Source organism: Macrobrachium rosenbergii, chromosome 17 (genome assembly GCF_040412425.1).
Source record: "Macrobrachium rosenbergii isolate ZJJX-2024 chromosome 17, ASM4041242v1, whole genome shotgun sequence".
Classification (NCBI taxonomy): Eukaryota; Metazoa; Arthropoda; class Malacostraca; order Decapoda; family Palaemonidae; genus Macrobrachium; species Macrobrachium rosenbergii.
This window is the reverse complement of record NC_089757.1, coordinates 5,981,309-5,994,708: the sequence shown is the minus strand read 5'-3', so window position 1 is coordinate 5,994,708 and position 13,400 is coordinate 5,981,309. Positions and strand designations below refer to the sequence as shown.

General features: G+C 36.4%; 1 protein-coding gene across 1 annotated transcript; it reads right to left on the bottom strand.

Annotated features, from left to right (window-relative positions):
- Positions 1–2,284: 2,284 nt before the first annotated feature.
- On the bottom strand, positions 2,285–11,463 carry LOC136847544 (glutamate receptor ionotropic, kainate glr-3-like). The gene is made up of 9 exons (XM_067119270.1): positions 11,363–11,463; positions 10,218–10,308; positions 9,588–9,746; positions 7,078–7,225; positions 6,459–6,676; positions 5,578–5,729; positions 4,681–4,794; positions 4,167–4,327; positions 2,285–2,441 (listed from the first exon to the last, which is right to left on the bottom strand). Exons 1-9 carry the CDS (start codon positions 11,461–11,463, stop codon positions 2,383–2,385), a joined length of 1,203 nt encoding a protein of 400 aa, XP_066975371.1. The 3' UTR covers positions 2,285–2,382.
- Between the last annotated feature and the right edge of the window lie 1,937 nt (positions 11,464–13,400).

Genomic DNA, 13,400 nt, shown 5'->3' with positions numbered 1-13,400 from the left:
CTAAACAAACAGTAAAACATAAAAAATGCAAAAGTTAAAAAATAAAATACGAATCCTACCTCAAAATAACCACAGCATAACGTTAGTAAACACAATCACTGAAGCAAGATAACTATACATTGACTTGTACGTTGGGACCGTGTGATGAACGTCCATGGATGAAGTGTACCACGAGTAACACCAGGGTTGCCATATCTAATTTGCTAAACGAGGCCCATTTTCTAAAATAAAAAAAATAAAAAAAAAGGCCAGATTCAAGGTCAAATTGCTATTGATAATGAATAAATGCAGTGATTCACAAATTTATGATTTTTTGCTAGGATAATGTAAACTTGAGGTAATAATAACTCACCATTTATTGATGAACTTGGAAAACATATGATGACAATAATTGTATTTAGAAACCTGGAAAACATAATGACAATAATTGTGTTTAGAAATTTGGAAAACATAATGACAATAATTGTGTTCAGAAACTTGGAAAACATAATGACAATAATTGTGTTTAGAATTCTTGTAGGATTGTTTCATCAAATTCCTCACATTCTTTGTCGCTGAGATTACTGGACATTAATGGGGCTCCTTTAGCAGCTTCCGTCTTTGTCATATACATCGACTTATTAAATAAACTCACCATTTTGCCTGTAACATGAGACTTGTTGCAGCACTTGCCACTGCTAGAAAGATAACTTATTCTCAATATCGTTATCACGAAATTCAGTATCACTGGATAGCATAGACGTTAAACATGAGATGGAGTCAGGCGGCATTCTGACCGGCGTTTGACAAGGGGCGGGCTAGGTTGAAAGCTCCACCACGTGAACAGACCCTACCTGTATTGGCCCTGGTTTACCTTTCCCCGCTCGGCTGCCTAACGTCTAATGACCAAATCTTTCAACTACCGTCGATACTATTTTTACCGAAGGGTGATAAAAAGAAAACAACTTTAAACTTACAGTTACAGGTCTCCTTAGACGGACAAACAAAGGCCGAGTGCCATCGACCCCATTCCTGAAAGATCGATGCTTTTATTTTAGTTTTCTGTTAAAGAAAACTATGGCGATGGCTTTGTCTGCCCGTCTGCACTTTTTTTGTCAGCCCTCAAATCTTAAAAACTGAGTTTGTAAGTTGATCATGCACCCTCCAATCATCAACCATAGCAAATTGAAGCCCTCTAGCTTCAGTAGTTTTGATTTTATTTAAGGTTAAAGTTAGCCATGAGCGTGCGTCTGGACACCACCGGGCCGTGACTGAAAGTTTCATGGGCTGCGGCTGAGAGTTTCATTGGCCAAGGCTGAGAGTTTCATCCAGCATTATAAACTGTACAGAAAACTCGATTGCACCGAAGAAACTTTTTCGAGTAAACGAAATACAGTATCATAACTCCATAGAGCTTTTCTCTAACGATCAAATTTTCCAGTTTTCCAGGACTTGCAGCTATCATTCTTTTTCACCTACTAACGGATTTCTGAGGGTTTAAAAGGATTTCAGTCATACCCGTTATGTAACTCATGCCAATTTTATGACTTTTAAATCATCGAATGACTCACGGGCTGCCCTACGAGCAAGAGCCCGTGTTAGCATAGCGCCATCTTATTCTCAAAGCACATTACAAAACAAGTATTTTGATGTCCTATCTTCCCTGCCTCGCTGCGCCTTCTGGATCTCTTTGTGGCGCATCCCAGCATGTCATTGCTGTTAGATAGGGTGTCCAGTAACAGCAGATTACGCACAATCATTCAGTTATCAAGAGCTTGCGCCAACTCGGTCCACGTTCTCAGTCGGCTCCTTCATTATTTCATTATCTTTGATCGCTCTCTATCTTGCTCTGTCTGTCTGTCTGTCTCTCTCTCAAGTGATAACGGCTCACAAATGAGCAGACATAAGAAGTGTAAAAAGATACCACCTGCTTTCACTAGTTATTATTCGACTGTTGAAATCATAGCTGAGATGGAGAGAGGGTGGAAGAGTGGGGAAAAAGATTAGCCGTGAGTGATGGGTACTCCGTCAAACTGCATAGCCCGCAACAAAAACTAAAAACTTCATAACAGACGGGAGGGCCTCGATGAAGTCATCACAGGGTGAAACCATTTGTAAGATAGGCCTGTCCCCTCTCTCTCTCTCTCTTCTCTCTCTCTCTCTCTCTCTCTCTCTCTCTCTCTCTCTCTCTCTCTCTCTCTCTCACTTTTTTTGTGCTTATCAATGAGGCATAGCGCGTACATGTACGTTTTATCAAATGTCATCACAGATCAGACATTCATCGGGAAATAAATTGCGGTTTGAAATTGCTTCATTTATTATTTGAAGATGACAGACTTGTTTTTCTTTTACCTTTCGTCTCTTGTCTGGAATACCAAAGAATTCTAGGAGATTCATGCAGTCCTATGAAAAATGGAAAACAGCCAGTTCCCCCAAAAATGCCATAAATGCCAACAAGAGTCCTGCAATAAAAGAAGTTCAATTCCTGCTATTTAAAGGAATAATTCTTGAAACATAAATCGATTACGTTTTTATAGTAATTTTTATGATAGCAATTTTATTACAGTGATATTTTAAAATGATTTACTTGATACAAAGATATAACCAACGTGATATATACACACATTATATACTATAGTACCAACGTGATATATATATATATATATATATATATATATATATATATATATATATATATATATATATATATATATATATATATATATATATTCACGAATATCAAGCCCCAAATATCGTTTGATATCCAATTCACTATCCTTTGGGAGTAACTTGCACCCAAGGGGAATTATCAATGAAAGTGCTTCGTCCGCGGCATGATTCTCCCTGGACGGCTCAGTGGTCTAAGCCACTTAGAATCCTGCTGCGGACGAAGCACTTGACAACAGATAATTTACGTATCTAGCGGTAGTAATTGACGTTATATACTGTAGATTGAAGGCACATACTAACATATCATTTCCCGTGCAGTAGCCTAACACTTTTGTTGTTCGGCCTAGGTAAACTACATATTTAGTTTTCGATGTTTTACTTATTTCTTGTTTCCCTATGTCCCATCTGCATATATATATATATATATATATATATATATATATATATATATATATATATATATATATATATATATATAGATCCATTTATATATATAAATATAGTTTTAACTTTATACCAAATATAGTTTTTAACTCCACTCTCAAGTCTCACACGACTGTTTCAAAATGAGGATTAGATCCACATCCACAAACTTGTCTAAACCAGCATTGCTTTTCCCTTATCAGTACTACAATCATCTCTCTTACTTTCTGAACCAAAATTTTCCCGTATACCTTCTATGGACCGCTAAGTAATGTTATACTCCTGTAGCTCTTGCACACACCTCTATCATCTTTAAACTTATACAAAAGAGTAATCATTCATTTTAGAAACTTTCCTTCATCTGAACATACCTGGATTCATCTTACCCTTTGCTTTGGAACCTTTCCCTCGTCTAGGCATACCTTACACACCGTGGTCAGCCACTCAGTAACATTGTCAACACTGCACCAGAACATCTCACTTGTAATTCCACAAACTTCTGGTGTGTTAATTCCTTAATGTATTAATAATTTTCCATATATTCTCAAAAGGACTTTTACAAACATTCTCAAAAGTAAACAGACTCTTTCCACTCTTGCATCATCCCATGACGCCTCTCTTCTATCCTCCAAATTCAGTGACTTCAAAATACTGCCCCTTTGACAGAGGACTGAATTTTCGTCAGATAGCATCCCTCCCTTTGCATCTTTTACTCCAAGATCAAACTACTTTTTAGCTTATCTTTCTACATTTGATTTTCTAAACAGCTTCCTTTTCTCTTTGAAGAATTAACGCATATCTAATCCAAAATTTATACATACAAAATTTCAATTCCCCTTATTGTCTACTTGATCCTCATGTTTATTTCTACGTGATCACCTCTTCTATTCTGCAAATACTCTTTATTTTACCTTCACTAATCTCTTAATTGACCTCCCAATTTTATCATTCCACTCCTTTTATTCTATATTTGTATTTTACTACAACCACCAATGCTTCCTGCTGACTCTGTGACCCCAACCTTGAATTTTGCATACTCATCATACACTCACTATACATCAGTGGTTTTACAAAGTTAAACTTTTAATACTAACCAAACCCTACAATGATGAAGGAACCACCGAAGGCTTCAATATTCAGAGGAGCTACCCCTTCCGATCTGTCTGCTGTAGGAGGCTTCATGCACTGGGAGGTGTTGGTAACTGTCTGGCTGAGCCAGTATTCCAAGATCCCAGATTCCCTCAGGGCGAAGATGCTGAATTTTGCATTATATATGTATATTATTTCAGTCATATTTATGTTGGGTTTGATACTGGTTAAGAAATGACTCTTATTCGTACAACTAGTTTGAATTCCGGTAAAATTCACCTCTAATTTAATAAGCTGTAAATGGGTGTCAGATCAAACTGAAGACCAGCTAAAGAAAAGGAAAATATTTCATTCACCTATTTTTGTTACGTACACTTGTTTACATTTGCATGTATAAGCATATTCGACAATCCATGTATCTATAAACATGTCAGTAACACTCAAAAATATGTGTTCATGGCATTCAAGTAAATGATGTTTTAAGAAACCTTTCGTCATTGCTTTTAAAAGAGTACCTACATTCGATTAGCTCCATCCAGATAACTTGAATTCTTTTGGAAAATCAGGCCGTTGGACAGACCGTAGTTTACAACCATCGTTCGTGCTATGTACAAGTGACATCGACCCGTTGTGCTGAAATATAATAAAACTTTTGAGTATTTAAAGTTCAGATCAAATTCATATGCATATATATGTATATATATATATATATATATATATATATATATATATATATATATATATGTGTGTGTGTGTGTGTATGTGTGTGTGTGTGTGTATATATATATATATATGTATAGTATATATATATATAAATTTCTGACTCACATCAGGATCAGAACCCATGTCTTTCAATTGAAAGACCTGGGTTCCTAGTGGGCAGCGCCCTGCCTTTCAAATCCTGATCTGATCCTGATGTGTCAGAAATTTATTTCTGTTCCACACGTGATTGTGTGTTGATTATTTCTATATATATATACATATATATACACACATATACATACACACACACACACACACACATATATATATATATATATATATATATATATATATATAGAGAGAGAGAGAGAGAGAGAGAGAGAGAGAGAGAGAGAGAGAGAGAGAGAGAGAGAGAGAGAGGCATTATTTAAAATGCAGTAACAGAACAAATGATAAGATCTTGCAGCATACAAAAAGAAAATTAATAAAGTAGTCGTTTAGGCAAGAAAAAGTGCGAGGAATACAAGCATACTGCTGTATAATTGACGTTGATAGTGTAATTAAGTGGCATTTTGAAACGTAAAGACCATCACCCAGAGTGAAGTCCCTTTGTCATCAATTCTCCCAGAAAATACTGATAGATCTTCGAAAGCCACAGACCTTTTTGAGAATATCTGAACTATGACTTGAGCTTCAGAAGACCTGTATTCTCACCTGTAGTCCCACGAAATGCATTTTTTTGCGGTATTTTCTCCACAGAGGGCGGCATATTCTCCCCTGGCTATGGCATCTCGACCATCCCAACAGTCGGGTATGGTACCTGACGATCCATAAAAGGCCTTCTGACGGTACACATCAGTCGATTCCTGAAAAGTCAGTCGAATTGTTTTGTAATGCAAATCTCAGAGGAAATCGACAACTCATCGTCACAAATAGTTGATGTTTTTCTTAACTAAAATTTTAATGGTAAGTTAAGCGGGAAAATAGTCCAATTCATTGTGTACTTCATGAATATCTTGGCACATGTGTAGATTAACTCATTTAAGAACGCGTAGAGTACAATTAAATCGATTGAATGTATTCAATAAAATTGTTAATTTTCGTAAAAGTTTGGTATCACCTGTGAATTATCTAGTAGTCTCAATTTCATTTTGTCACCAGATTTCCAAAAACTGAGAACAAGTGTTTTAAGCTGATCTGATTTCTTTTATTATAGTTAAGGTATGTTCTTGATGTTAAAAAAATCTGAGGTAAAACAATGCATAATTCAGCCACGGGAAGTCTGGACAATTTAAATAATTTCGAATGATGCCTCTTAATTACTTTAATTTTGTAATCTCGTGTATACCTGTATAAACACGTATATTATATGTACGTATTTATGGAAACATGTTTTCATAAGAAAAAAAATACGAAAACACTATGTTTTCACATTACGATCAATGCAGGTTGTGTGGTAACGAACAGAAAATTATTATAAAGTTTCTAAGGGTTACGCTTTTTCTTGGGCAATGTGTGCACATAAATGAAACGTTGGTAGACGTCCTGATAGATGACGTGAAGTGAATGGAAGGTAACGAAAGAAGTACAATCACCTTGAGAAAGGGCAAGAGAAACGATGCTGAGAGCAGCTTCCAGGGAACTTTAGTCTGTGTCACCAGGTCCTCTAAAGAGTCGATTGGGATGGTCACTTTAGGGGCTGTTAACATGGCTGTGAGAATCCCACTATAGCACGAAGTGATGATCAGCGTAGCAAAGAGCCAGGCCGTTGCGAGAACCCTCCCTGCGTTGCCTTGGGGGAGCCATTCTGATGCTAGAATATATTTTCAAAAATTATTATGGGACTCTTGATAATGGGATTTTCTTCCTTAAACGCTGATACCAATTTTACATGAATTTCATGCCATGGGAAATACGAATTGAAATGGATAATTAGCATAATACAACTTAAGAAAATTATACAAGTTCGTGAACAGCAAAAAATACTAATCGTCCTCTTAAAATTGCAAAAATAAATAAATAAAAACAAAACAGAGAGAAAAAATTTCTAATACATGTCTAGAAACGTCTGCATCACAGTACGATGGTGCAGACGTTAATTGAGGAACAGCAATTAACAAAAGGGAATTGGTCGTGATGAAGCTATGAGAGGTGGTAGCAGACCCATTAGTGAAAAGAGAGATCTCATCTCCAGTAAATCGGCCTTCGACTTACTCTCCAGTGCAAGAGTCTGAACGGGCCACATCAGAGGTCTGGCGAAACTCTTCTTTGCTGGGTTGTCACGCAGCTTTCCTTCAAATTTTTCTATGAACAGCATAGCAAGAACAACAGCCACCATAGACGAGAAAATCAAAATCCATACCTGCAAACAAAAATTATTTCCATGTATTTCTTTATGAAATAAAATATCTGAAAATCCACAAAGGCAAACCGCAAACAAACAGAAGAAAACTTTCAAGTGTTTGATGTTTTCTTTCGAAATTGAAATTCCATACTGCTTGTAAACTGATATAGCGAATGTAAGAAAAATGCCCACTTTTCAGATTTCCTGTGGGCTTTGTCCAACAAAGTTTTAGGATTTCAGTTGTCATAGAAAGTCTGAGCAGGCCTCTTGCTGATGTTTTGGAAGAGTGTCGTTTATGGAGATCGTGTTATGAGCTCTGAATGTGCAAGAAAATTTAATTTGACTTTCTTGTTTCTCATCCACGTCTTCCGTATGTGTTTGTATGTGCATACTTTTTTGGCTGGTGTGACTATCCAAAATATTAATCTTATGTTATATTACTCATGATTGCTGAGGTAATCAACCGCATGGGTTAATATTAGAAAATCTTTTACACTTAATAATCTCATTCTTTACGAAAGAAAAGATGCCTCCCAATGTACATGGCGTCGTACCAATTATTTATTAAATTTTAATGAACAAAGAGTTAACGCCTTACATAAAAAATAATAAAATAAAGTTTCTTGACTATTGACGAACAACCAGTAATATTTCCCTACGTAAAACGTAAAATCATTAATATATCGAACTCTGATGAACTTACAGAGTGACTTCCCGACAGAAAACATTATAGAATTATTTCTTGAATGCTGGTAAAACAGTTGCTTCCCCATGTAAAAACACAGAGTCCTTAATTTCCTTAATGCTGAGGGACAAAGGTAATTCCCTGCTGCAACAAATCACTGGAGACGTGTGATGATCATATATGCATTCAGCCAGGAGAAAGGTAAAAACCTGTACCCGAATGAGGTATCGAAATACATGAAAGCGCTTGGTTCAAGTAATTTCTTTTCACCTTTTTCCTGGTTGAATGCATATAATTCCTTATGGAAGAAGTCAGTGAGTCATTAATTTACTGAATGCTGTGAACAAAGAGCTACCTCCCCTCATAAAAATCAAAGAATCGTGAATTTCTTAAATGTTGATAAACGAGCAGAGTTTTCTTCCTACATAAACCATCATAGAAACACAAAACCCTCAAATGTTTATGAGCAAATAGTTACCTCCGTACATAAATTATCGTGGAACCACTCGTTTTTAAAGATTACCGAAGATACAGTTAAATTCCTATGGCGCCATCAACTTCTTGAGCGCCTGCCAACACAAATCATTAATTTCTTGAATAACTGGGAAAAACGGAGATACTTCTCAACATAGAGATCATTAAATTGTTTTTTATGGATGATGGCGAAATAGACGAGTGTCTCCCGACATTAACTTAAAAGATTTCTCATTATTATGGCGGAAATCATTGTATACATGATACCGAGATACTTAAAGACCCAGTCTTGGGTTCACTTTAGCATCAATTTCTTCCTAAAATTCACGGAAACATTTGTGTCTGTCGATAACTTACGCGAAACCTGTTTATCTCTACTAAACAAACTAAACTTGGCTTCTTGATAATGGTTATACTTTCTGAATTGTATAACCTCCTCAGAAAGTTACCGAATGTTTTAGAAAACGCTCACAGGGTAGATAAAGTAATGTTTTATGTGGAAGGTGAAAAAGTATCTGCCACTAAAGTTTGTAGGTTTGCTGAGAAGATTCCTAAAATTCTCTTTCCAGAATATAGAAAATAGCACACGAAAGATGAGTATAGTCCATGTCATTCAGCTCTTCGCAAATTTAAAAGAAAACTTTCTCGAGATTACAGTATTGGATGAATTAAAGAAATTAAACGAAGACGTGAACATTATACGTATGATTCAGATATTAACCTGTTTAAAAGGAAAATATCTATCACAAAGTCAGAGGATTTACATGAAGGACATAGCCAAATTTGTTATCTTAAACTGAGCTTTTATAAACACTGCCAGAAAAAGTGCTGAACTGTTTGTTACCTCATGAAAAATACGTATACTTTACTTCTGATAACATGAATGGAAAACAAGGGAATTCTTGATTGAAATAAGAGACAGGTATGAATAAAGGTCACACAAGTATGGATGTATGTATATATATATATATATATATATATATATATATATATATATATATATATATATATATATATATATATATATATATATATCAATGACTTTCAACATTCACTTAGGTAAATAAACGAACCCATTCTAATTATTATTGGTCTTCATACATTCATAGGTACCAAAAACAGTAGGTCACTTGCTTTACGAGCAGCTATTCGTTGAGCATAATTTAAAATTTTCAAATTAAAAGATAAGGTGTACTGAACTAGACGAACAAAATAGCTTACCTCGTAGGAGAACACGTTTACAAGCCCCTGGATGTTGCTCTTAATCGTTGGCCTCTGCGACAGGATGGAGATTCCGTCGAAGTACAGAGTCCTTGTGAAATCAACGACTGCATTTCGCTCATCGGAGATGATGAACGGCCCCAGGGCGAAGTCAACGTCCTATGGAAAAATGAAGAGGAAGAATGTTATCGATTGTTCTGTGCAATGGCATACTGGTGCGAAGGGAGTGACCCCACATATCAGCAATTATATATATATACGTGTGTGTGTGTGTGTGAGTATGTGCTCTCGCGCGTCTGTGTTTACAAGAGGGTCGTCTTCGATTTAGCATTGTAAGTATGAATGAGGCATGGACAACAGCCTGATAGGGAAAAGGCTTAATATATATATATACATTTGTATATATATACACATATAAATGTGTACACACACATATATATATTAAGTATATCTGTATACGTTAACATGTACACACACACACACACACGCTTGAGCAACAGGGACATATTAATAGATACTTTGCATGCCACGCGGACAGATAAAGCGTTTCAGGAATCTGAGCCTCAGTTTTTCAAACCACCAACAGCTAAACATGCATTTGGAAGGAAAAGCTCGACTGGCATAGCATACCCCATCCCGAACCATTCCAATCATTCCTGTCCAGCTTCCATTTGGTAATGCTATCCCCCAGTAGCCGTCCGGGGGCTGGATCACCTGGTAACTGCGTAAAAGGGACGGGAAATTGGTGTTAGGTCCAGCGCAACGTTTAAAAGAAAAGGTGATTCTATTGTTTTTTTTTAATTGATCATTTGCAAGCTATGAAGGAAATGGGTAGTAGTAATTGTAGCAATACGAAAGAATAAAAACTTATAAGTATCTTGGTTTTTGTTATACATGTACATTGAAATAACATGGAAATACGGCGTAATACCAAAGAATTTATAGGCATATCTAGATCTGACGTATTATGCAGCCTACACTAGGAACCGATAATCATAAATGTGCGTACCCAAATTGTCCTAAATTTTTTATATAAAATTTGATCAATTCCCAACCTAATCTTGGGGACAACATAAAATTATTTGGTGTCATTGTAATATTGGGATTTGTCTATCACCCTCTAAGTGTAATTCTAGTTGGTCTATTTAAAGACGCTGTTTTTGCATCAGCAAAAGTGTAAACAATAATTTTGACTATTTAATTTCTCGTCAGATAAACCAGGTTTTTTTTTTTTTTAGCGTTTTTGAACATTACATTGCGCAATCTCATAATCGTTTTATTGATCAAATCACAGTAAACCTATAAGAAATTATAGAAATCCTCTTATTGATGTTAATACCTTATGAATGATGCATAAAAAATTAATGAAAGATAAAATTATTTTACCTACAAGACTAGATATTACACCAAGCAGTGGAGAATCTTAACCAATTTTTGGAAGAAAAGATCAACTCAAAACTGGAGAAAAAGTGATGGCTTTTGTTTATTTCCCAGCAATGAGACGTGTGGTTGCCACATAAAATAATTTAGATTTATCAGTTAATTTCTCAGGATGAGCCTCAGGTTTTGCGTGCTGCAAAGAAGTCCCCAGTGCCCCACGAGTTACCCACCCCTGGCCTTAAAAAAAAAAATAAATAAATAAAAAAAAAGAGATTAAATAGAGTAAGAAATCCCCAATTTTTAACACTTAGAATCTATTAGCAATAAAAAGGGTTTTCAACATGGCTGTGGATCACCGTACAACATGTCTGGTCGACCTCCGAAATAAAACTTACTCAAATCGCATATATTTTGCCAGTGTATGCAAGATGTCTCCCAAAGGTCCTTCGACTTTGATGTTATTATCTTCGTCCTTGACGATGACGGTCCAGGGCATCCACTTTCAGGTCGAATTGCAGAGAGGGGGAGAGAGAAAGAGATTATCATTAAAACCTTCATGCAAGGAGATATAGGGACACGCAAGGGGGGGGAATATTACATCACAAATGAAAAAACATGTTTCATAAGAACGATTTAGATTATTTCAGTCAACACTCCTGATGGCTACAGAACAATGAATTAATCTCTGGAAATCCCACACTCCCTAAATAGTCCCTATGATTTCCAACCTTAAGGTTGATTAACTGGGGAACCTACCCCGATTACAGTCCGTTAGTCCGAAGGCCCGATAGTCCGAAGGCCCGATAGTCCGAAGGTCCGATAGTCGTAGGTCTAAGCCGGCATTCCGACGTGTTTACTGGTTACAATTTTGCCGTATTAGCTATGGAGGGGTGGGGGGCTGATTACAGTCCGTCGGACTATCGGGCCTTCTGACTTTCGGACTATCGGGCCTGCTGACTTTCGGACTATCGGACCTTCGGACTGTCGGGCCTTCGGACTATAAGGGCGGTCACCCCTACCCGACATTTCAAACACAAAAGCAGACTAACCGTTTCGCCAGCCACTCGCAACAACGGTCGCTGTGACGTCATAGCTGCTGTCCTCTGGCACCGTTTAATTCTGGAGAAAGATTTCATTATACTAACATTATCACTGACTAATCTTAGTAGCAGCAGTATTATCTCAGGGATGCGTTTTGGAGTAGTGACTGGGAGCAATCACTGAAAAAAAAAATGGAACTGTGATAGCTGGGATCTGCTTAATATGTTTACAAGGACTTGAATTTCCTCGGGGGGGTTGGTGGGGGTTGGGGGTTGCCCTATAAGGTTTCTGTTTCGTCATTTATTTTCATTATGTTCTTTTTTGCCTTGCATGTGTGCCGGCATGAAGGTCACTGACTTACAGCCTCTAGACAGATTAAAAACAAAATGAAATTAAAATGATGAATATTCCAAATTCCAAACAAAAAATGAAGTTTCATGGGTGTTATGTTGTTTACTCGTAAAAAAAAAAACATAAATTTATAAACAGATGAATAAATAAGTAATCAATAAATAAACAAACATATTAATCATTCATTAGCAAAATGTTCATAATTTTTGGCCCCGGCGTATAAACCAAAAACAGGCTCTTTAAGGTCCTAACCGAGTCTCAAACATGACTTGTTCACACCTTTGGACAGGATATCCAGGATTTCGTAGCAGCGCGACACTGTGTACTATATCACTTGTGTCAATTCACATATTTAAATTTCTCATAAGCAGATAAACGTGAATGGTCAGATAGTTAGTGTTAGTAATGTTAGTAGTCAACGGTCAGACGTTATAACACCATCTTCAAATGCCAATGGTCATTATAAGAGCAAATAAGTAAGACCTCCCTTCCTAAGTGATGATAAACTCTTATTATAGAAAGAGGATTGGTTAAGTAAATCGGAAATTATCTAAAATGTCTGCCGTAATTCTGAATGTTATTATTCATGGGTTTTCCTTTTGTTCTGGGCAGGGGCACAATTCTAAACCATATTAGGTGCTGTGATTTACTACCTTAATTTTAATACACTTCTTATGACCACCTTAGTCTAGTAAAATGTTATCATCATTCTTAGAGTTTTTATAGTACAAAACACCTGAATCAAATGTTTGTAGTAACGTAATATATTTCTGCATTTTCATTCTTATGTGGTTATTCATTTTGGTAAATTTACTTTATGCAGTATAGGCTACACACACACACACACACACACATATATATATGCATACGTCACATACTTATGTTCCTAGGAGGATAAAGGGTCAAAGAAGCAGAGTCAAAACACTGTCAAAGTTCCCACGAGTGAAAAGAATGCAAACCTTCTGCCCGATTTCTTCAGTCACAGTTGGACGTTCCGGAGCCTCCGAAAACCTCAGCAATCTTAAACGGTGTTGCCACGAT